The sequence below is a fragment of the Podarcis bocagei genome, assembly GCF_964188305.1.
Source record: "Podarcis bocagei genome assembly, chromosome: Z".
NCBI classification, from domain to species: Eukaryota; Metazoa; Chordata; class Lepidosauria; order Squamata; family Lacertidae; genus Podarcis; species Podarcis bocagei.
In genome coordinates this window covers 41,436,513-41,459,126 of record NC_138140.1, presented here as the reverse complement: position 1 = coordinate 41,459,126, position 22,614 = coordinate 41,436,513, and the positions used below count along the sequence as shown (strand labels likewise).

Below are 22,614 nucleotides of genomic sequence, written 5' to 3'. Positions count from 1 at the left end.
CAAACATACTCCAGAATGTAATCATTTGTTGATTACAAACCAGTTTATCATTTGGAACATTAATGAGCCTTTGAAGATGTTTGCCGGAAGCAGAGAACAATCCAAATCATACATTTAAAGCACATTTTCTCTGGCTAAATGTGATCTGGCAGGTGGTTGTTACAGGGCCTTTTCAGTCAATTATGGCAGAGGTTTTCAACCTTTCTGGGTCCAAGGCTCCCTTGACCAACTACATTCACTCTACAGCACTCCCATGGGGCTCAGGAGCCCAGCTATGTCACCCCTTGCCTACAGAGCTGGCATCCTCTCACCCCTTTTCGAACACCCTCCCTTGCAGTGTTCCCTCAGATTCCTCTCTCCTTGGGAGTCCTCTGGGCAGCTGCTGCCGCCCCTGGTCTCTGAGCAGCCCCCCCCCCTTTCCAAAGGAGAGGTGTCTCTTCACACTGCCCCACAGCAGTGTTGCCTAGCTGTCAACTTTTCCCTTTTCTTGCGAGGAATCCTATTCAGAATAAGAGAATTTCCATTAAAAGGGGGGAAACGTTGACAGCTATGGTGTTGGAAGGTTTTTTGGCAAATATATGAATGTTGAAAGTAAAAAAAATGTACATTCATTCATTTACCACTTAACATGGGCAAAGCCAGGGGGGCGGGGAGGCAGGTGTGTCCTCTAAATCAAGTAAATAATAAAAATACTTAACTAACCAAGGGCAAAACACTGCGGGGGCTCAAGGTCCCTCCACACAAATCCACTAAGTGACCTTGAGTGATGGAAAACACGATACGTGGGAGGGAAGAGTTCTGCCTGAGCATACATTTACTAATGTAGGGTTGTCATATTTCAGAAACCAGGACACCCCGAAAGTTGTTGATATTTTCGTAGGTAATATATATTTTAGATCGCAGTCACAATTCTTTTATTGCCATTCCTTATGGCGACGTGCCTCCTTCCTTCATTTCCCTTTTTTCTCCTTTTTCATGGAAGTGCAGTCCGCAAACACACCAATAAACCAACATAGGCAAGCTGATCCTATATGACATCCTGCTCGATTTTGAGTCGCTGCCTGTTACAAAAGAGCGCAGCGCACCGCCAACCAAGGCAGGGGATGGGGACCTGACTACAATTCCCATCACCGCTGGTCACTGGCGGCGCAGCGCTTGGGGACTGACGGGAATTGTAGTCCGCCCGTGGCCTCCACCGCATTTCCCCGCACCTACGCTTCCCGCCCTGGCAACTGAGTCCCACCAGGTGCCGCTCTTCCGCGAGGCGCTTCGCCCGGCATCGCGGCTCGTCGCCGAGGCCGCTGGGTGGCGCATCCGCCCGCGCCCGGCCGCTCTTCTGAGGAGACGAAGGGGAGCCGCCGCCATTTTCCCCGCCCCTCTCTGAGGCAGCTGACGGTTTCTCGAGTCACAGGAGCCGCTTGGCCTCGCGTGTCCAAAGGTAAGGCCTACGTTGCGGGGCCAGGCATGGCCTTCCTCGGCGAAACGGGCGGGGTGAAGCGCCCGAGGCTAGGGTCAGTGGCTAAGCGAGGAAAGGTGGCGAACCCCTAATTTCTGGAGCGGGGCCGCCAAAGCCGCACCTCTTGTTATAATAAGCAAATGCAGAGGAGGTGGCCTTGGGGAAGACTCAAGGGGGAGTAACTTGGCCCACCCTCTCACGATTTCAGCCCCCTTTCAATAGGATTGGCGTGGGTAGGGCCGGCCCATCCCATGAAGCAAGATGAGTCGGTTGCCTCAGGCAGCAGGATGCACAGGGGCGGCAGATGCCTATGTGGATCTTTCTTCCCACCTTCCCACCCCGCCCCGCCCCCGATGCAGATTATTGCTTGCCTATCAGGAAGGAGGGGCGTTTTGTGGTTCGCCTCATGTGCCAAAATGCCATGTACTGGCTCTGCGTGCGGGTGTCCCACACGCAACCCCCTATTTGGACAGTTCCCTCCTTGCTTCTCCACCTTACCCCACAGATCTGTGGGACTCTGAGTGTGGGACTTCACTTTTGCACTCCTGGAGCCTTTATCCTGTAAGACTTGAGTATGTGCATATGTGGAGGGAGGAGAGTGTGCTATCTTGAGTACATCCTTCCCACCCACCCCGCTACTTTCCTGGAAAAGGGTGTTATGAGAGCAGAGTAGCTGCAGTAATCTCGGGGCTTTTTTATATATTATTATTCCACAATCGCTTCCCTCAAGCTGAAGATGACAGGTAGCTGGGTGGTGGCACTGCCACATGCATGTCGTGTTTTCTTTGGCTCCTGGTTCTTAGGCCGCTTGCTCGGTTTTGACACATAGAATAAAAGCTGTGCAGGATAAAAGCAAGATGCTTCCTTGTAGTATGCAAAGAAACGATGCCCCCTGGGAACCAGGATGGTTGGGTGTGGCTGCTGGACACACCTGTACACATGACAAACTCCTGAAGCTGAATTCTCCTTTGATAATGCAACCCAAATCCTTTTCTTCCTATAGTACAACAGGAATGTCGATTACTCGGAATGTAATTGCTCAGGTTTTTAAATAAGTTGTTTGGGAAATGCAGCTTAGCTAATTTTTCTTCACCGCTCAAATCTGTCAAGGCATGGGAAAAAATAACTTCCATTCCTTTGAAGAGAGGTGGGGTACCTGTGACCAGCCATATGTTTTGTCGGCCCCAATCAGCATGGCCAGTGATCAGGAACGATAATGCTGGAGCATGACATGCTCCCATCGCTCATCAGCTGATAGCTAGTGGGAGCATGCCTAGCTCCAGGTAGGAACAGGTTTACAACATTTGGGGCTTTTTAGCTTAGGAGAAAAAGCAACTAAGAGAGCACACAATGGAAGTTATAGAATTATGCATGGTGCAAAAAAAGATTTTTCTCCTTGTCTCATAATACTAGGACCTGGGTCATCTGATGAAGCTTAATCATAGAAGATTTAGAACAGACAGAAACACAGAATTGTAGAGTTGGAAGGGACCAAAAGGGTCATCTAGTCCAACTCCCTGCAATGCTGGAATCTTTTGCCCAACATGAACCTGTCATTAAGAGTCTCATGCTCTAGTGACTGAGCTATCTCTGTACTTCTTCAAACAGCTCTTAACCAGGAGTGAGGAACTCCTGACCTATGGGCCAGACTGGGCCTACAACACTGTTTTCCCCAAGGCACACCCATCTATGATGTCTGGTCTGCTGTGGGGTGGATAAATATGATATTTAAAAGGAACAATCCAGTGCTTAAAGTGAGCTGATAATTGTTTCTTTGCTTAGAGCAAGATGCAGTTCCGTGGTGAGAGTGCACCTTGCTCCAGCAGCATTTTGTTAAGAGGAACTCGCTTAGGTAGCTGATGCTTCTCTCCCTGCACCCCCATGGGTGAAAGAAAGAGGCACTTTGCCAGCCCTATGCCATGTGCTTCCGAAAAGTGGCTGTCAGGTCAAGTGCTTGGAAACTCCTCACAAGGGATTTTGACAGATTAGCCAGACAACCCACCTGTCAACAACCCACCTGTCAATAAGGTGATGCCATATTGATGTCATGTGATTGAGAGGTGGGTTGCGATTTTGAATCGAGGCCTAAGATACTTGACTCTTGTGGCAACCAGCAACTGATGGGCATCGTACATCTTGTCAACCATGTGAAAGAGTGAATAAAGCAGCTGAAGTAATTGAGGTTGCTATTGGTACATGCAATGTTAAATTTGATATATTGAGTGAAGGAAATAACTGGATGTCTCTGGTAATGCCCACCAACAACTTCTTTAGTATTTGAATGCTGTTTAAAATCTCTCATCTGTAACATGTCCACCATGACCGAAGCTTTTAATTTGCCGAGAAATTATGCACACACAGCTGCAGAAAAGTAAAATGCATCAGTAAACAATTTTTGAACATTTTTTCCTGTGGATGGCACATTACTGCAATATTTGAAAGACGCTAATGAAAAAGTATGTGTAGTATGCTTTCTTAAAAATTTAAAACAGAGGTCAGGTGTGTATTTGTCTTTGCTCCTCTTTCTTCCAGAAATTTTGTGGACATAATGATTTCAGAAAAATCTTGTGCCATATTTGTGTTACTTGTGTAAACCAAATTATTTATCTATGTATAAAGTTTATCATTTGCTTTTCAGCTGCAAGTTGCCCAAGGCAGTGTCCAATTTATAAAACTAGAAGAGCTGGAACAATAAAGCCATTAAGCTGGCACCATTGACAGGGCTATTCTATGCATGTATACCCCGAAGGAAGTCCAGTTGTGTTTAATAGGACTTACTCACTGGTTAACCCAGTGTTTCCGAAACTTGGGACTCCAGGTACTTTTGGAATACAGTTCCCATCATCCCTGACCACTGGTCTTGCTAACTAGGGATGATGGGAGTGATAGTCCAAAAAACAGCTGAAGACCCAGGTTTAGGAAACACCAGGTTAAACTATTTAGGATCCCACATGTTTAATTAGTTAATTAATGTTTTAATTAGAAAAGTGCCCACAGATTAAGTCATCACCTGTACTATCTAATTTCAATGCATATGCTAGCAAAAGCTACAGCTGCCGATGACCTATTTATGTCGATAACAAATATTGAGGTAAGCTACCTGAAGGCTAGAAGGAGGAATTATTAACCAAGAGCTCAGTCCTCTCAAAAATTAGTCCCATTAAAGTTGTTGGGATTCATTCCCACTAAGGGTGCAGGCTGAATATTTGGAAAGTATTTGGAAACCATCTTGGCTTTTCCCACCTGGCCTGAGAGTGAAGGGCCCTGATTGACTCCAGCTACAAAAGCTGAGACTGCTGAAGAGGCCAAAGGCCATCTTGGTAGTCTCTTAAGTGCAGAACCAGGCCATCAAGCCTGAGCTTCCACAGCCGCCAGTTGCCATGAGCCACCATTGGCAGCATTAGCAGCAACATCTGCAAATATGTTCTAGACATATGATAATACTTTGTTCTCTTGTTAATTATGCTGTTTTAAATACACATTTCATATTTGACTTCCTTTAGTAATGTTTTCTTTTGAAAAGTTTAAGGTAACTACGCGAGACTATTATTTGTAGACTTTAGTTCTGCATTTAATACTATTCTTCCGCATAGATTGGTGCCCAAATTATTAGGCTTGGGACTTCCACCATTCTTGTGCAGGTGGATATTAGATTTTCTATCAAACCGTTCCCAAAGGGTCAGGTTGGGTTCCCACGTCTCTGCAGATCTCATCACGAATACGGGAACGTCGCAGGGGGGCATGTTGAGCCCGCTTTTATATACACACTGTACAGCTGACTGTGCCCCCAAATACCCCAGTAATAAGATCATTAAGTTTGCAGATGATACAGCGGTAGTTGGTTTAATCACGGCTGGAGAGAGGGAGGCGGCCTATAGGAAGGAAGTTGAGCAGTTGGGGGAGTGGTGCAGGAAAAACAACTTACTCCTTAACTTAAAGAAAACAGAGGAGATCATTGTGGACTTTAGGAAATGTAAATTGAATATTCAGCCTCTTATTATGGAGGGGAAGTGCGTGGAACAGGTCTCGGTGTTTCAATTTCTGGGAATGGAGTTGAGAGACGACCTAACCTGGGGAGAAAACAGCAAAGACCTGATGAATAGAGCACAGCAGAGGTTATATTTTCTGAGAATCTTCTGGAAAAACAATCTCTCAAAGGACCTGTTGATGGCATTTTACCATTGCACTGTGGAGAGTGTTTGGGAGCTGCACGGCCAGGGAAAAAACAATGCTGTCCAGGGTTGTGAAGACTGCAGAAAGAATAGTTGGGTGCACTCTTCCCACCTTAGATCAAATCTATGCTGTCAGGTGCCATAAGAAAGCGGCAGAGATAGCGCAGGATAGTACGCACCCCGGAAATGATCTCTTTCAGCTTCTGCCTTCTGGAAGAAGGTATAGGTTTATTAAGGCCAGGACTAGCCGCCTGAGAAACAGTTTCTACGCAAATGCAATTCTGGTTCTAAACGCAGCATAAGGGGTCTCTATAGTATAGTGTATTTTAAAATGGGGTTTCAGAGTTTTTAGGGGTTTTTGAATGTATTATGTAGTTTTTCAATTTCATTGTTCTGCGTGGGACAATGACAATAAAGATATCGTATATCGTAATCCCTTCGTTAGGTTTGCAAGTAAAGAAGCTATGATAGACTCAGTGTTTATTTTCAAATCTCATTATGCTGGTCCAGATTTAACATTCAAATAAATCATTTTAACAAATGTATTTAACAGCTGTTTAGATAACACAGTGAATGGTATGTCAGAGCCTACCTTGAATTTATAGTATCTGAATTAAGGCTTAACCAGAAGTGTCACATAAACCTAAGAAATTGTTAAGTTCTTGAAGAAGATCATCCCTACACTGTAACAGCAAGTGATTACTTGTTGGTGTTTTCTATTTCTTCAAGAGTGGGACAACATATATTTCTGCTTCTGAGAAAGGCTTGTGGCAGTCAAGGAATCTCATCAGTTAGCTGAGTACAGGTAACCCCCAATTTACGTGGGGGTTACATTTCAGTGAAATCACATATACAATGGTACCTCGGTTTATGAACTTAATCTGTTCCGGAAGTCCCTTCTTAAATCAAAGCTGTTCTTAAACTGAGGCATGCTTTCCCTAATGAGGCCTCCCACCGCCGGTGCCCTTCCACCATTCAGCTTCCGTTCGTAGACCAAGGTAAAGCTAACCAGAACACCTACTTTCGGTTCTGCAGAGTTCGTAAACCGAACAGTTCATTAACAGGGCTGTTCGTAGACCGAGGTACCACTGTATTTGAAACACCACTGAAAAAGCCTGCATAGACCCAATTCTGCCCCTTTTTGTGACATTTTCAGCTCAGTTCTGGCATGATGCACACAGTCACACACATACCAGACACACTTAAAACAGTCACTGCCTGTAGTCTCAACTACTCACTGAACGTTAAGGATTCATTCACCACCTTACATTATGTTGGTATATGCCAGGCTTCCTCAGCTTTGGCCCTCCAGATGTTTTGAGACTGCAGTTCCCATCATCCCTGACCACTGGTCCTGCTAGCTAGGGATTGTGGGAGTTGTAGGCCAAAAACGTGGAGGGCTGAGGTTGAGGAAGCCTGGTATATGCTGTTATCTACAAGACATACCTTTCTGCATTCTGCATAAAACAAACAGGTTAGTCCTTAGGAAAGTGAATCAACTCACACAAATCGGACACATAGCTGTCACCTTTCAGATTTGAAAATAAGGGATCAGCAGCCTCGAAAATAAGGGATCAGCAGCCTCACCTGTCCCAGGGACAGTTTACAGGATATCTAACAATCCGGGACAGCAGCGGGAAACGGTGCTGGAATAAGGGAATTTCCCACCAAAAAAGGGAAGGTTGACAGCTATGATCGGACATCAGGAGTGATACTTAGCTTTAAGCCCACCCCTTTCAATCTGTAAAATAGAAGGTAATAATGGAGACGTTTATAGGTTTGTTTTAAGGATTACAGCTGGATCTGAGGTAGCCAGTGTGGTACCCTCCAGAAGTTATTGAACTACAACTCTCATGATCCCTGGCTATTGACCATGATGGTGGCTGGTGTCAATGGGAGTTTGAGTCCAACATCTGGAGGTCATCATGTCTACTCTGAATATGAAACACTTTGAACTCTCAAAAACCCATATAAAAGTTAAGTATTAAATTTCATACCTTTAGAATTCTAAACTTAAATGTGTTCTTATTTAGGAAAACGCTTGAAAACCCTTTTCTTGAAGGAGGGATGACATGTAATGGACCAGATAACTGTGAAGCTCGTGCCACTCCAGAGGATGATCCTGACCAAGATCTTGCTAAAGAATGCTCCAGACTACAAACATTTACCAATTTTCCAAGTCACTGTCCTATCTCCTCCTCAACTCTAGCCCAAGCTGGTTTCTTCTACACTGGAGAGGGAGACAAAGTAAAGTGTTTTAGTTGTCATGTAGTCATTGAAGGATGGCAAAATGGGGACTCGGCAGTTGGAAGACATAGAACTGTTTCTCCAAACTGCAAGTTTATTAATGCCATTAAGATTCTGAAGAATGATACGCATTCTGTTTTCCCAAACTGTTCACACAGAACTGAAATCAGCCTTGCAGCTGACTCTCCCCAACCCCCTCTTGATCCATCCTCTGATCTCTATGCAGATTATCTTTTGAGAAGTGGGCAAGTGGTAGATCTCTCTGGTTCTCTGTACCCCAGAAATCCTGCCATGTGTAGTGAAGAAGCCAGGCTGAGATCTTTTCACAACTGGCCCTCCCATACTCTTATCACTCCGAAAGAGCTGGCCCATGCTGGACTCTATTACACTGGCACTGCTGATGAAGTTGAGTGTTTCTGCTGTGGAGGAAAACTGAAAAACTGGGAACCTTCTGATCGTGCTTGGTCAGAGCACAGACGCCACTTCCCTAGGTGTTTCTTTGTCCTCGGCCACGATGTGGGAAATGTTGGAAGTGTTTCAAATCAATCTGGTGATACCGGCCTGGATAGAAGTGACATACATAATGCTGACCTTCCCCAAACTCCATCTATGGCAGATTACGAAAACCGAATCAAGACTTTTGCAACATGGAGGTATTTGGTTAGCAAGGAACAACTTGCCCAAGCAGGCTTTTATAGCCTAGGTAAGCTGAATACAGAGCTTCAAAGTTTGTATTGCTATCCCTCAAGGGGTAAAACGTCATTATATGATTAGTAGTGCCTAGCATGGTTTCAATGAGCTCTTAATAAAATTAGCAAAATGATGGAATTAAAAGCAGTGGCCTTTTTCAATTCTCTTACTGTTTTTTAGAGCACCAAGTTTGACTAACGCTTGTTAACACGTTAACACTAGTGTGTAATTCTAAATTTGGTGCTTTCTAAATAATTCAAACAACTGAGTCACTGTTTTTGTTTTTTGTGCTAAATAATCTTCAAATGAAATATTTGTTCAAGTGCATAATTATTATTATGTCCTTTGCATTGGATATACTTTTCATGTACTGTACTTGATTTAGTGCAGATTCTTTTTCTTCCAACTTACTTAAAATTCACTCCATCCCAAGAACTTGGGATAGTTAAAAATATGTTAATGACAGAAATTTACAGTTGGCCTGTTCTTAGAAACCAAAAGTCAAATTGAATGTAAAAGTCTTATGCTGCATAGGAGAGTTTAATAGGCTACCTTAAATGATGTGAGTTACAGATAGGTAGCCGTGTTGGTCTGCCATAGTCAAAATAAAAAAATTCCTTCCAGTAGCACTTTAAAGACCAACTAAGTTAGTTCTTGGTATGAGCTTTCGTGTGCATGCACACTTCTTCAGATACACTGAAACAGAAGTTGCCAGACCCTTCTATATAGTGAGAAGGTGGGGAGGGGTATTACTCAGAAGGGTGGTGGGAATGGGAGATTGGCAGATAGCTGAGCTATCTGAGTAATACCCCTCCCCACCTTCTCACTATATTAAATGATGTGGTGGGACATAAATATGGACATGCTGGTTTTCAGTGATGCACAGTTCATTTGTGCTGAACTTTGGTTCCGCCCCAGAAAAATGTGAATATCTGTATGTTAATTTGTATAAATTCAGCCTTGTGTAGAGGAGAAAAGTGTTGCCTAGCCACTTGAAAATAAAATAGGGGGTTCTAAGAGAAAAGATAAGGAATGATAGATAAGTTTCCTTTTAAAATACAGCTTGTCTACCTCAACTTACCTGCTGCAATGGGTGCATATGTGTCTTGGGGCACACACTAGTTCATCTGAGGCAGTTGAGAGGCATGATCAGCAGCACCCCATGTAAACTGAATGTGCACCCCAGACACTCCAGAGTCTGCAGCGCAAGCATGCTAGACAGATTAATGTGGAAGGTGAAGGTGAAAAGGCCTGAAAATAGTTGATTTAATTAGGGCAAAACATGCCCCCATTTTGGATCATTTTCTCCAGGACTGCTCACCTGGCACCTGGCATAATCTTTCATTCAATTCGAAGAAATATTTGCAGAGGCAGATTTTATTAAGAGCTTATACATGAATATATTCCTACTTCTCCACAGGTAATGGTGATAACGTTGCATGCTTTCACTGTGGTGGTGGATTACAGGAGTGGAAGACAGATGAAGATCCTTGGGAGCAGCATGCAAAATGGTTTCCTGGGTGAGGCACTTCATTTCTCCCTATGTGTATTATCTGTTATCTGTGCTAGTGTCTATATATACATACTGTACATTGTATACTTATGTTAATAAGTACTCTTCATGTGGTTCCATTCCATTTTCAGGAGACTCTGCAAATGTAGATTACCTATTTGTAAAGTGGTCTGTGATGTTGGAATTTAAACCAGCTGCTCTGTGACCTCCTTTGCAAGCTTCTCACTAATCTATTCTTTAATATTTCCCTTAACATTTTATTTTTGGGAGGGGTGCAGAGACATTCCAGACAGCAGCCTGGTAGGAAAGGGAGGTCATCTCAGAAAGAGTTGTTCTGTCTGTCAGCTCGGAGGCAAAGTTATGTGGGAGATGCAGTTGGGAGAAATTGGATCTCTAGGGCTTCTGAAACCTGGGCAAGTTTTGGTGATTGCTTCCTGCACTGTCCCTCTCCCTATGATGGAATGGAAACAGTCCAACAGAGACCTCACTGCTTATGTTGGTAAATAGGATCTGTGATTGATGCTTCCAAAGCCTCTTCTTTCTGGGGAAAGGGTGAAAAGAGAGCTGTACCGTTAGCAAGCAAATTAAAAGATGGAATATAACATGGTAGGTCGGGAGCTTGTTGGTTTGTTGTTTCCAAATCAGTCACTCACTGCACCTGTCAATGATTTAAAGCAGTAATTTGGTTTTTAACTTCCAGGTAATCTGATCAGTGTACATTTTAAGGAATTATGTTAACTTCCACTTCCATAACATATTAAGAACTATTTTTCATAGGCTACTATGTTCTTCCAGATTCACTATAAGTGCATTCTTCCATGTGACTGTTTTAGGTAATATCAATTTTATTTAGTTCAAATATTTTCCATCTAGGTGCAAATACCTGATAGAAGAAAAGGGGCAAGACTTTGTGAATAACATTCATTTAACACCACAACAGGATTCTACAGTAAGTGTGTGTCTTCTCCACTCTCCCCACCCTCCTGTCCCCAGGAACCATGCTTTCTGGATACCTCCATTGAAAATCTATTTTAAGATAAATGTAATTTTGAACTATAAATTCACTGAACCAGTCAAATGAATAAAAGGGCTTTGGTTACTATCTTGCCATCTTTCTCCAGCTGCCCTATGTTTGAACAGATGGTGCTTCCATATGTTGTTGTAAAGGTTAATTACTATATGCTGCATTCAAGTTACTTAATTTATTATTAGTATTATTAGTATTAGTATTCGTATTAGTATTTATTAGTTGGCTTCTTTTGCCAAAAACAACTGAAAGTGATTTGCCACCAGAAAAACAAATAAACAAGAATCCACATAGATAAATGAAATGAAAAGAAAAAACCATCCCTATAAAAATGTAAAAATTAAAAATACTGTTTCAGTGTGAGATTCCAGGGGTTCCAGGTGCTTACCCAGGGTTTGTGCTTCATTTGGGAATGAGGCAAAGTGGAGACTGGAGTCTTTAGGAACTGACAACACCTCCAGCTTCCACCTCCATGTCCTTAGTCTTGCTCAGCTGCTGCTTCTGTTGCTGCTGTTGTTGCTGCTTCTGGTGGTGGTTCCTGTCAGGCAGTGGCAGTGGAAGCATGATGGTGATGGGGAAAACATGGATAGTAAATGAGCATAAGACTCCATTTAGAATTATTGGTCCAGAATACATGCTGTTCTCAGCAGAGTAACTTACTTGCTCAAATTTTAAAAATGGGCTTGTATAAATCGCAATACTAATTTATTGTTTTTAGTGCTTCAATGTAATATTGCTAGACTATGATTATCTATGAATGTACAACATTATTAAAAATAGCACTGGTCGTTCCTTCAGCCTGAAGATTACAAATTACAGATTGACAAATGGGGCTGTATCCAATATAGTCAGACTCTGAGTAGACCCACTGAAATTAATGGAAATAATAATAATAATAATAATAATAATAATAATAATAATAATAATAATAATAATAATATATTATTTGTACCCCACCCATCTGGCTGGGTTCCCCAGCCACTCTTGGCGGCTTCCACAGAGACCAAAAATACACTAAAAAGTCACACATTAAAAACTTCCCTGAACAGGGCTGCCTTAAGATGTCTTCTGAATGTCAGGTAGTTGTTTATCGCTTTGACATCTGATGGGAGGGTGTTCCACAGGGCGGGCACCACTACTGAGAAGGCCCTCTGCCTGGTTCCCTGTAGCTTTGCTTCTCGCAATGAGGGAACCTCCAGAAGGCCCTCGGCGCTGGACCTCAGCATCTGAGCAGAACGATGGGGGTGGAGACGCTCCTTCAGGTATACTGGACCGAGGCCGTTTAGGGCTTTAAAGGTCAGCACCAACACTTTGAATTGTGCTCGGAAACATACTGGGGGCCAATGTAGGTCTTTCAAGACCGGTGTTATGTGGTCTTGGCGGCCGCCCCCAGTCACCAGTCTAGCTGCCGCATTCTGGATTAGTTGTAGTTTCCAGGTCACCTTCAAAGGTAGCCCCCACGTAGAGCGCATTGCAGTAGTCCAAGCAGGAGATAACTAGAGCATGCACCACTCTGGCGAGACAGTACGCGGGCAGGTAGGGTCTCAGCCTGCGTACCAGGTGGAGTTGGTAGACAGCTGCCCTGGACACAGAATTGACCTGCGCCTCCATGCATGGACAGCTGTGAGTCCAAAATGACTCCCAGGCTGCGCACCTGGTCCTTCAGGGGCACAGTTACCCCATTCAGGACCAGGGAGTCCTCCACACCAGCCTGCCCCCTGTCCCCCAAAAACAGTACTTCTGTCTTGTCAGGATTCAGCCTCAATCCATTAGCCGCCATCCATCCTCCAACCGCCTCCAGGCACTCACACAGGACCTTCACCACCTTCACTGGTTCTGATTTGAAAGAGGTAGAGCTGGGTATCATCCGCATACTGATAAACACCCAGTCCAAACCTCCTGATGATCTCTCCCAGAGGCTTCATATAGATGTTAAAAAGCATGGGGGAGAGGACGGATCCCTGAGGCACTCCACAAGTGAGGGCCCAGGGATCTGAACACTCATCCCCCACCACCACTTTCTGAACACGGCCCAGGAGGAAGGAGCGGAACCACTGTATGACAGTGCCCCCAGCTCCCAGCCCCTCTAGACAGTCCAGAAGGATGTTATGGTCGATTGTATCAAAGGCCACTGAGAGATCCAGCAGAACTAGGAAACAGCTCTCACCTTTGTCCCTAGCTTGCTGGAGATCATCAACCAGCGGGACCAAGGCACTTTCAGTCCCATGATGAGGCCTGAATCCCGATTGGAAGGGATCCAAATGGTCCTCATCCTCCAGGCGTGCCTGGAGTTGTTCAGCAACCACTCGCTCAATCACCTTGCCCAGGAATGGAAGATTTGAGACTGGGCGATAGTTGGCCATACTGGCCGGGTCTAAAGATGTTTTTTAAGAAGCGGTTTAATGACCGCCTCTTTCAGCGGATCTGGGAATGTTCCCTCACAGAGGGAAGCATTCACCACCCCGCAGAGCCCATCGCCCAGCCCTTCCCGGCTTGCTTTTATTAGCCAGGATGGGCAAGGATCAAGAAGACAGGTGGTTGGTTTCACACGTCCAAGCAGCCTGTCCACATCCTCGGGGGTAACGGATTGAAATTGATTCCATATATTTTGCCTGTGCAACCAGTGGCAGACTTGGGTACTATGGTGCCCTGTGGAAGTTCAAAATTTGGTGCCCTTCCCAACCCTCACACTGCCTTACCAAAGGTAAGAAAGAGAAACCCCCAGGTTTCTCTGTCCTCCATCAATCGCGGACTGTGGGTCAGGGGAAGGAGTAGCGTTGTTAATCCGGGAGGATTGCTCTTTCAGAGCTCTGCCAGCACCGGCGATCTCCGGCATTGAATGTGTTGGTCTCATGTGGGGGCACCAAGGAGAGCTTGGCTGTCTGGCTGGTGTACCAACCACCCAGCGCACTGGCAGCCACCCTGTCAGACCTGCTGGAGGTGGTGGTGGGCTGGGCCTTGGAGTTCCCAAGCTTACTGGTTTTGGAAGACTTCAATGTTCCATACCAATGCCGCTCCCTCCTCACAGGCTCTGGACATAGTGACTTCCATGGCAACACTAGGGCTTTCCCAGTTTGTTTTGGGCCCCACTCACCAAGCAGGCCACACGCTGGATCTGATCTTTGGTGCTGGCATAGATGTGATCATGCTCCCCTCTGTGGAAGTTCCATGGTCAGATCACTACACTCTGAAAGCCAAGATTGACTTCCCGCTCCTCCGCTGCTCGGGTGGCGAGCCTATTTGGGCTCTCCCGCAAATGCTGATGGATCCTGATAGAGTCCGTCAGGCCTTGGGGGACCCTGCTCCTCCTGGCGACTCATTAGATGACCTTGTTGAGGACTGGAATAACCGGCTCTTGGCAGCCATTGATGAGATCGCACCTAAGCTCCCTCTGCGACCCCATCGAAACCGGGCCCCTTGTTTTACTGTGGAGCTTCGGAAAATGAAGCGGGATCTCAGATGGCTAGAGCGAGTATGGCGATGGATTCATGACGGAGCTTCAAGAACATCTTATAGGACGCTTATGAAAGCCTATGAGATGGCTATGAAAGCTGCTAAGAAATTTTACTTCACAGCTTACATTGCATCCGCTAGCTCTCACCCGGCACAACTTTTTAGAATAATTAGGTTGATAACGTCCTTAGGAGGACAGGCAAATTCAAGCACAAATTTGACCCACAGCTGTGAGGCATTTGCAAGCTTTTTTGCGGAGAAAGTCCTGCTGTTCCGCCGTGACCTCCCTGCCAATTTAGATACAGTGACAGAACTGGAGGCCCCTCGACTATCTTCAGGTCCAGTGTTACTCCCTGCTGATGTGGATAGATTCCTCCAAGTTAGTAGGCCCACCACCTGCCTCCTTGATTCATGCCCGTCTTGGCTGATCAGGGCATGCCCAGATGTTGCACGGACCCCCTGGTTGAAATTATCAGTTTGCCCCTTGGCACAGGGACATTCCCAGGGGAGCTGAAGGAAGCAGTGGTGTGTCCACTCTTAAAGAAAACTTTACTAGATCCTTTAGACCTATCCAGTTACCGCCCAGTTTCAAATCTTCCATATCTGGGTAAAGTAATTGAGAGAGCGGTTGCTGAACATCTTGGTAGGTTTCTGGAGGAAACATCAGCTTTAGATCCATTTTAGTCCGGGTTCCGTCCTGGTTTTGGGACAGAGACGGCTCTGGTTGCCCTAACAGATGATCTCCATAGACAACTGGATCGAGGCGGGTCAGGACTGCTGATTCTTTTAGATTTGTCAGCAGCCTTTGACATGGTTGATCATGATCTTCTGGACCACCACCTCACTGACGTGGGGATACAGGGCATAGCCCGTAAATGGCTGTGCTCTTTTATCTTTGGTCGGGAACAGAGGGTGGCACTAGGGAGGGAGATGTCGTTGCACCACTCCTTGGTGTGTGGAGTGCCACAGGGCGCAATCCTCTCCCCGATGCTTTTTAACATCTTTATGCGCCCCCTTGCCCAGATTGTCCGGAGCTTTGGGCTGGGTTGTCACCAATATGCTGATGACACTCAGCTCTATCTGCTGATGGATAGCCACACCGACTCAGCCCCGGACACACTGACCAGATGCTTGGAAGCTGTGGCTAGATGGTTTCGTGGGAGCCGATTGAAACTAAATCCTTAGAAGACAGAGGTCCTCTGGCTGGGTCAGGATGGTATGGGGATGAGGGACCAACTCCCTTCTCTTGCGGGGGCCCAATTAGTGCTATTGCCTTCCATTAAGAGTTTGGGTGTAATCCTTGACGCCTCCCTTTCCATGGAGGCGCAGGTTACAGCAACAGCCAAGGCGACATTTTTCCACCTTTGCCGCATCAAGCAGTTGGTCTCTTACCTTTCCCGCCCTGACCTGGCCACTGTGATCCAGGCCACGGTCACCTCCAGGCTTGACTACTGTAATTCGCTCTACGCGGGGCTGCCCTTGAAGCTGTCCCAGAAATTCCAGTGGGTGCAGAATGCTGCAGCGAGGCTCCTCACGGGGTCTGTGCCATGGGAGCATATTCACCCAGTGCTTTTCCAGCTGCACTGGCTCCCGGTGGAGTACAGGGTCAGATTTAAGGTGCTGCTTTTGACCTTTAAAGCCCTTCATGGCTTAGGACCCTCGTACCTATGGGACCGCCTCTCCCGGTATGCCCCACGGAGGACCTTAAGGTCCATAAATAGCAACACTCTAGAGGTGCCAGGCCCTAAGGATGTTAGATTAGCCTCAACCAGAGCCAGGGCTTTTTCAACACTGGCTCCGGCCTGGTGGAATGCTCTGCCTCATGAGACCAGGGCCCTGCAGGGCCTGATTTCTTTCCGCAGGGCCTGTAAGACAAAGTTGTTCCGCCTGGCCTTTGGCTTGAAGTCAATTTGATTCCCTCCCCCTCTTTTTTTCCCCTTTCTCCTCCTGTGATGAGGCTGCATTTTAATTGTTTTAGTGTTTTAATGTTGTATTTTAATCTTGTTTTTAAGTTGTATTCATTCAACTTGTTTTTATTATTGGTTGTTAGTTGCCCTGAGCCCGGTCTTGGCTGGGGAGGGTGGGGTATAAATATTTTTGTTGTTGTTGTTGTTGTTGTTGTTGTTGTTGTTGTTGTTATTAAATCCACCCTTGGTGCAATCCACCCTTCTCCACTGTTTTTTTTTTAAAAATAACTATCATTTGGCTCCTCCTTGAACCATTCCCAAACACAGTAACTTCTCAGAGGGAGAGGTGATTTCACTCTCAGTACTGAGTCCTGCAACAGCCATTCCTCTTGATCACTGTGTGACTTCCTTTCCTAACAATAGATGTAGTTGGTACTTGAATTTGCTTATTTCTCTTTCTTTCGTACCACATCTCTTAGATTGTAAGCCATTATTTTAAAATGTTGAGTGCTTTGGCGGTAAGGTTGATTTAAATGTAGCAAGTAAATTGGGGGGGGGTGTATTGTGTTTGTAACTGTGGTTTGTATTTTTGTGTTTTTGTATTGTAAACCAACCTGTGATCTTTGGATGAAGGGTGGTACAGAAATTTAATAAATAATAATAATAGTAATAAACTGCTCTAGCAGAAGATTTTACAGAACAACACCAGCAGTTCTTTTCTATTCTGCTCACAGTTCATTACATCCATTCTAATGTCAGTGTTTCTGTTTAGATAGAGGAAACAGAGAAGTTTTCACATTTTACAGGTATGGATACAAATGTTTGTAATTGACATGCTCAGTTTGTTACTCAGTAAGCCTAACAATGGTCACAAGGTCTTCAGTAAACTAAGCTTCCTGTATTTGTTTGTGCTCTTCCTCTCCTTGGATTTGTAAGGGAGATGGCAAAACCACAATCAACATTACCATAAAAATCTGGTTGAAGCATAGAAAGATTCTCCTCCTCGAAGAGAGACTTTACATTCCTTCAGTGGAGTCTTTTCTAGTCCCAAAGGAAATCTGAAATACAGTTTGCAGCAAGGAACACTTGGGGAAGAGGGAGGGCAGGTAGAGGCAATTAATGAGTCTTGCTCAAGTTTAAGGAGAAGATAATAGAGAGGAGCCAGCTCCTGTGTGAGTTCCTGGGAATAATACATCTGGAAAAAATAGCATAGAGAAGCCTCAGAATTTGAGTCTGAAAAGATGAACGAAATTGGGATGTGATGTGCACCTAGCAGAAGGAAAATTTAGCAGATAGCCTCACCCTGAGCTTGAAAAGTCTTTCCAACAAAGGATTTGGACCTGAATGTCTTCACATAACAAAAAGCATAGATCGCATAGTTCTTGGGCCAGCCTGACTCGTGTCAACTAAGTGCCATGCCACAGGACTAGAGCTCAGCCATTAGGGCACTCTAGGAGCTCTACCTGCACTTCAGGAAACTTTCATTCCGGTTTTAATCTTACATGTATCTGAACAATGATAAGTTGTACAGTAAACTATGTTTTCCATTAAGTATTTTAAAGTAATTCAGTATATCAGGACACCTGCTGTATTTTTATCTCAGTTAATTTCCTTGCTTTGATTATATTTTCATCTTCTGGTTTTGCAGATGAGGAACTTTTACAGAACCAGCTGGTACAGAATGCAATGCACATGGGTTTCAGCCTGGATGAAATTAGGAGCACTTTGGAAAGGAAATGCCATCTGTCCGCAGAGGGCTACAGATCTATTGAGACATTGGTCACTGACTTAATCAGTGCCCAAAGAGATAATAACCCTAGTGCATCCTGGGAAAGCACCTTGCAAAAAGGTGAGCACAGTATATGTCCAAAGCATATATGGGAGTTGAGAACAAGAAAGGTTGCTCTGGATGGGATATATTTTTGCTTGAGGGCAGAGTGTTTGCTCATGGATACATGTAGTGGGGTTTTGGTGACCAGAATTTTGGGCAGCAGCACCCTTCCAACATTTTATTGCACATTACTCCATTGACTGACTGCTTTGACAGCTGTTTCCTATCTCTTTTTTGGTATGCTCTTGGTGTTCACTGATTTATCATTTTTAAAATACTTGTCCTGCTATTCCATTTAACATTCCTTCTGATGTTGGTCTAGGAAGACCCAGCTGCTCAGTATGTTGTTTAGAAGTTTGTTGGGGGTCAATATTTAATTTTAGAGATGCATTAATTTGCTGCTATTATGCATTTGCATTTTTTATTGTTAAGACCTTGTGTATTACTTGAGGATTACTTGATTTTATTGTATATTTATCGAGATGTTTTCATTAGTTCATTGTTTTTGATATATGTATAATATGTAACTGGTAGAGGATTATACATTTCTGTTGTTTATTTTTTGCTGTTGTAAGCCACCTTAATATGGTTTGACTATGGAAAGATGACATACAAATTGGTGATCAGTTGAATAATTCCCCTAACTTTTTGGTAATCTTTGGATAATTTTCCTTTATTTCTACAAACATGATGGTAAGCAAATATTGTTACCGCTTTTGCTTTATAGTTTAAAACAAAATTTATTTATTTATTTTAAAAAAAAACATAAATTGGCAGGTGTACAAAACATTTTGTATGCCAAAAATGCATAGTCTCTAAAGAGTTAGGCTGGTAGTCTTATCCTCATAATGTGGGGGTAAATTAGTTGTTGCTTTGTTTATTTAATGTACCTTTCACCCAGTCTTCCAGAGAATTTTCAAGGTGACTTCTAAACATAGAATCAAACAATAGCTAAGGCTGCAAACCTAATCCCATTTACCTGGGAGTAAGCCCCACTGAATTCAAGTGGAGTTCCTTCTGAATAGACATGATAAGATTGTGCTGTAAATTAGCAGTCTCAGTGAAAAGAACAAGAAAATAGGCAAGGAAGAAAGCTCTCAAATGGACTGTAGCGACAAAACACAAAATTATTGTTTGCTGAAAGGTTGGTCAAAAAACAGTTGACCTGGTGCTATGTTATTTTCCCTTTGATACAGGAGTCTGTCCTCTACTGATCTAAAGACTAACTGGCTCTCTGTTCTTTTTGTTAAACAAGTGAGAAAAAGTGATTTAGGGACAGTTTATTGTCAGCAGTTCAAAACTTAAACTGAGGATGACTACTGTAGTAAAATTCCAATGGAATTTTAAAAGGCATCCCAATAAACAAAAATAGGAAAGGCAATATACTGGGAACAGAGGCTAGAAAACCTGGTAAATGAGGACAGTTGCAGCTCATTAAAGGTTCACAACTTGTACTCTTGTCCAATATGCCACATCAGCTTAATTTAAGTTGTCAGCTATCTCTTTTTTTATCAATAGTTGTCATATTTGTTTAAGGAGGGAAAACATTTCAAGAATTTTTTATAACTTTCTGTTTCCTTCTTAGATCTCAGTGCTGAAGAGAAATTAAGAAGTTTGCAGGAAGAAAAGCTTTGCAAAATCTGTATGGATAAAACTATATCAGTAGTCCTCATTCCTTGTGGACATCTTGTTGCTTGTAAGGACTGTGCTGAAGCGGTTGACAAATGTCCTTTGTGTTGCACAGCTATTACAAAAAGGCAGAAGGTATATATGTATTAATAAAAGCATCATACTATGCAACTGGAAAACTCCTACCATTACAGAAATAGATTGACTGCATATGCAGTGTTAATATGTAAATGGTTTTAAAGGAAATTAAGCTTAAATTGAATGCACTGATTTACTCTATGAATTATGTAGCTGCTAAATTGTGCGTACTTTGACTCACTTTAGTCCTGATGGCCTGACCCCGAGAACCACAATGTATGTAGAGGCATCAGAAAGCTGTCCTGAGATGGTATATAGGGCAATAGTTAGTTATGTCACCCACCACCACCTGCAGTCTGAAGGGATACAGCTCAAGCAGAAGCTTACTTCCCCAGTAAGAACTAGGCTAGAGTTGCCCTGAGGTCTAGCCAAAGTTTTGTCCCATGAATGGCAAAGTGTTTGAATAATGTTTCACACCAGGGCAGAGAGAATCGGTAGATCAACATTATTTTATATCATTTAGGATGCAGTGGCAAGTTGATTGCACTTCATGTGTCTTTGTCATAGAAATGGAAAGCACATTATATCTCTACAACATTCAGTTTTCATAATGCATGTATATAAATAATTTATGTTGTTGCTTTATGTCTAGACCTTCTAGGATGTTTGGGGAGTTTCAGAACAATAGCTTTTTGTTGGTGTTTTTAACTCTAATGACTCTTTAGTCTCCAGTTGAGAGTTGAATTGCTGATGGGGAACCTCTCCTATATGTCAGAAGGCTTATTCCAGTGATTTGAAGGAAATAGTTGAAAATTAATCCTATTTTGTACAATTTGTATTTCAAAATATTTACATCTACTAGTGTTAAATGTCAGGTGGTTATGTTTCCCCTTCCACCAGCTCACTTATTATATTTGTTACTGGTGTCTCTTTCTTGTTGACTTTGCAAATGGATTTGTTGAATTTTGCCATTCTGTAGATCTATATATATCATGCTGCTTACTATCATGGTTAGATCTGCATGAACACTACCTGAAAATATGTGTGACATCTTATATGCATAAATCTATATGATTTGGGCTTTTTCCATTAAACTGCAACATTACAGCTGCAGTTCTGCCTGAGTTCTACATTTGGAAATGCTGTTGACTTTATTGGGAGTTACAAAAGAGCTTAGGATTGCAATATTTGGGCTTGATTTAAAACACTGTTAGGACCATTTCCTTAAGTTGCTAGAAGGAGCAGCATGGTGGCACAGATAAGTCTCTGAGCCCCAGGGCTGGCAGCAAGTTTTTGTAGTAGCTGTAGGGCACCATGCCCTGCTGCTCTGTGGAGCTGCATTGTGGAACAGGCTTTAAATGTATTTGCTAGCTGATCTGAAAACAATCCAAAGGATAAATACCTCCAAGATGTGCAGTAATCAAACAGGCTTTTGTATAATATTTGGTTTCCCACTTACTTTAGAGTTATCTACAAGTCACATGTTTTGAATATGATTCACATTGGTTAAGCTCAGTCAACCTAATGCTGTTGTTCATTGTAGTTTGTGTAAGAGCACATAGCCTATCAACATTAATTAATACTGTGCAGCAGCACTGCTAGTTAAATTATACCCTTCGTTGGTAATTTATCCATCCTGATGGTTATATCTTTGTAGCTTTCATTCTTATCCATTTGTGTTTGCATCATAATGAGAATATGATCTGTATCCAAAAGGGATATCCACAGCATTTATTCACCCTCTCCACTTCTTTCACTTTATTTAAAAATATATTTTTTAATTTTATTACAATTGATAGCAGCTTTAAACTATGTATATTTTGTGGACAATATTGAAACACACTTATGCAAACAAATAGGTTTGGAATCTAACTGTATAATGAGTTTTGATTGTAAATATTGTTGATCTATAACTATAAAATAATGGTTCACCACCATCTGGATTGAGTGGAGCAAATATATGCCAATGTCTTGACAGGTGATATATTTTTTTTAAAAGTAGTATAATAATGTAATATAATCTTAGTACTATTTTGCAGTTCAGCTCTGACGATTTTTAATAAAGTGATTTTATATTATATATTGAAATTTATTTCTCACATTCATAAGGGACACCACAAATAAGTCCAACTCCTGTCTTTTCTCTTCCCCTTCTTATTCTTTGGCTACAGTAGAGTTGAGAAAATTAGTGCTTCAGTTGGAGTTACCATCTCACTTCCCATCAAAGAATTCATACAGGGGAGAACCACATCAATGCTTGGGATGTGGAAGGAGCTTCAGCTTAAAGCAAAGTCTCACTAGGCGTGAAATAATTCATGGTGGAATGAAACTATAAAAGCAGTGATTGCTAGCAGTCACTGAATCAGAAACGGCTGTGCTACAAGGTGTGAATCTACACCCATACGTGTTTCCAGCACTCTTGTATATCCCTAGGCACACTCCTAACAGGTTTAGAATCTTACTGGAGTTAAAACATGCATCCACTATAAATATGTGTTTCTGTTCTTATCCTTATGCCCCTTAAAGATGTTGCACACACCAGAGGAGTTATCTTCAGCCTTGTCAGACCCAGGACCCACTGTTAACCCAAACATGCATTTGGGGACCCGCT

General features: G+C 43.3%; 1 protein-coding gene across 1 annotated transcript; it reads left to right on the top strand.

Annotated features, from left to right (window-relative positions):
- Positions 1 to 884: 884 nt before the first annotated feature.
- Positions 885 to 22,081, top strand: XIAP (X-linked inhibitor of apoptosis). The gene is made up of 7 exons (XM_081179894.1): positions 885 to 1,438; positions 7,662 to 8,578; positions 9,986 to 10,085; positions 10,952 to 11,027; positions 17,238 to 17,271; positions 18,114 to 18,314; positions 19,882 to 22,081. Exons 2-7 carry the CDS (start codon positions 7,696 to 7,698, stop codon positions 20,073 to 20,075), a joined length of 1,488 nt encoding a protein of 495 aa, XP_081036020.1. The 5' UTR covers positions 885 to 1,438; positions 7,662 to 7,695; the 3' UTR covers positions 20,076 to 22,081.
- Positions 22,082 to 22,614: the final 533 nt, after the last annotated feature.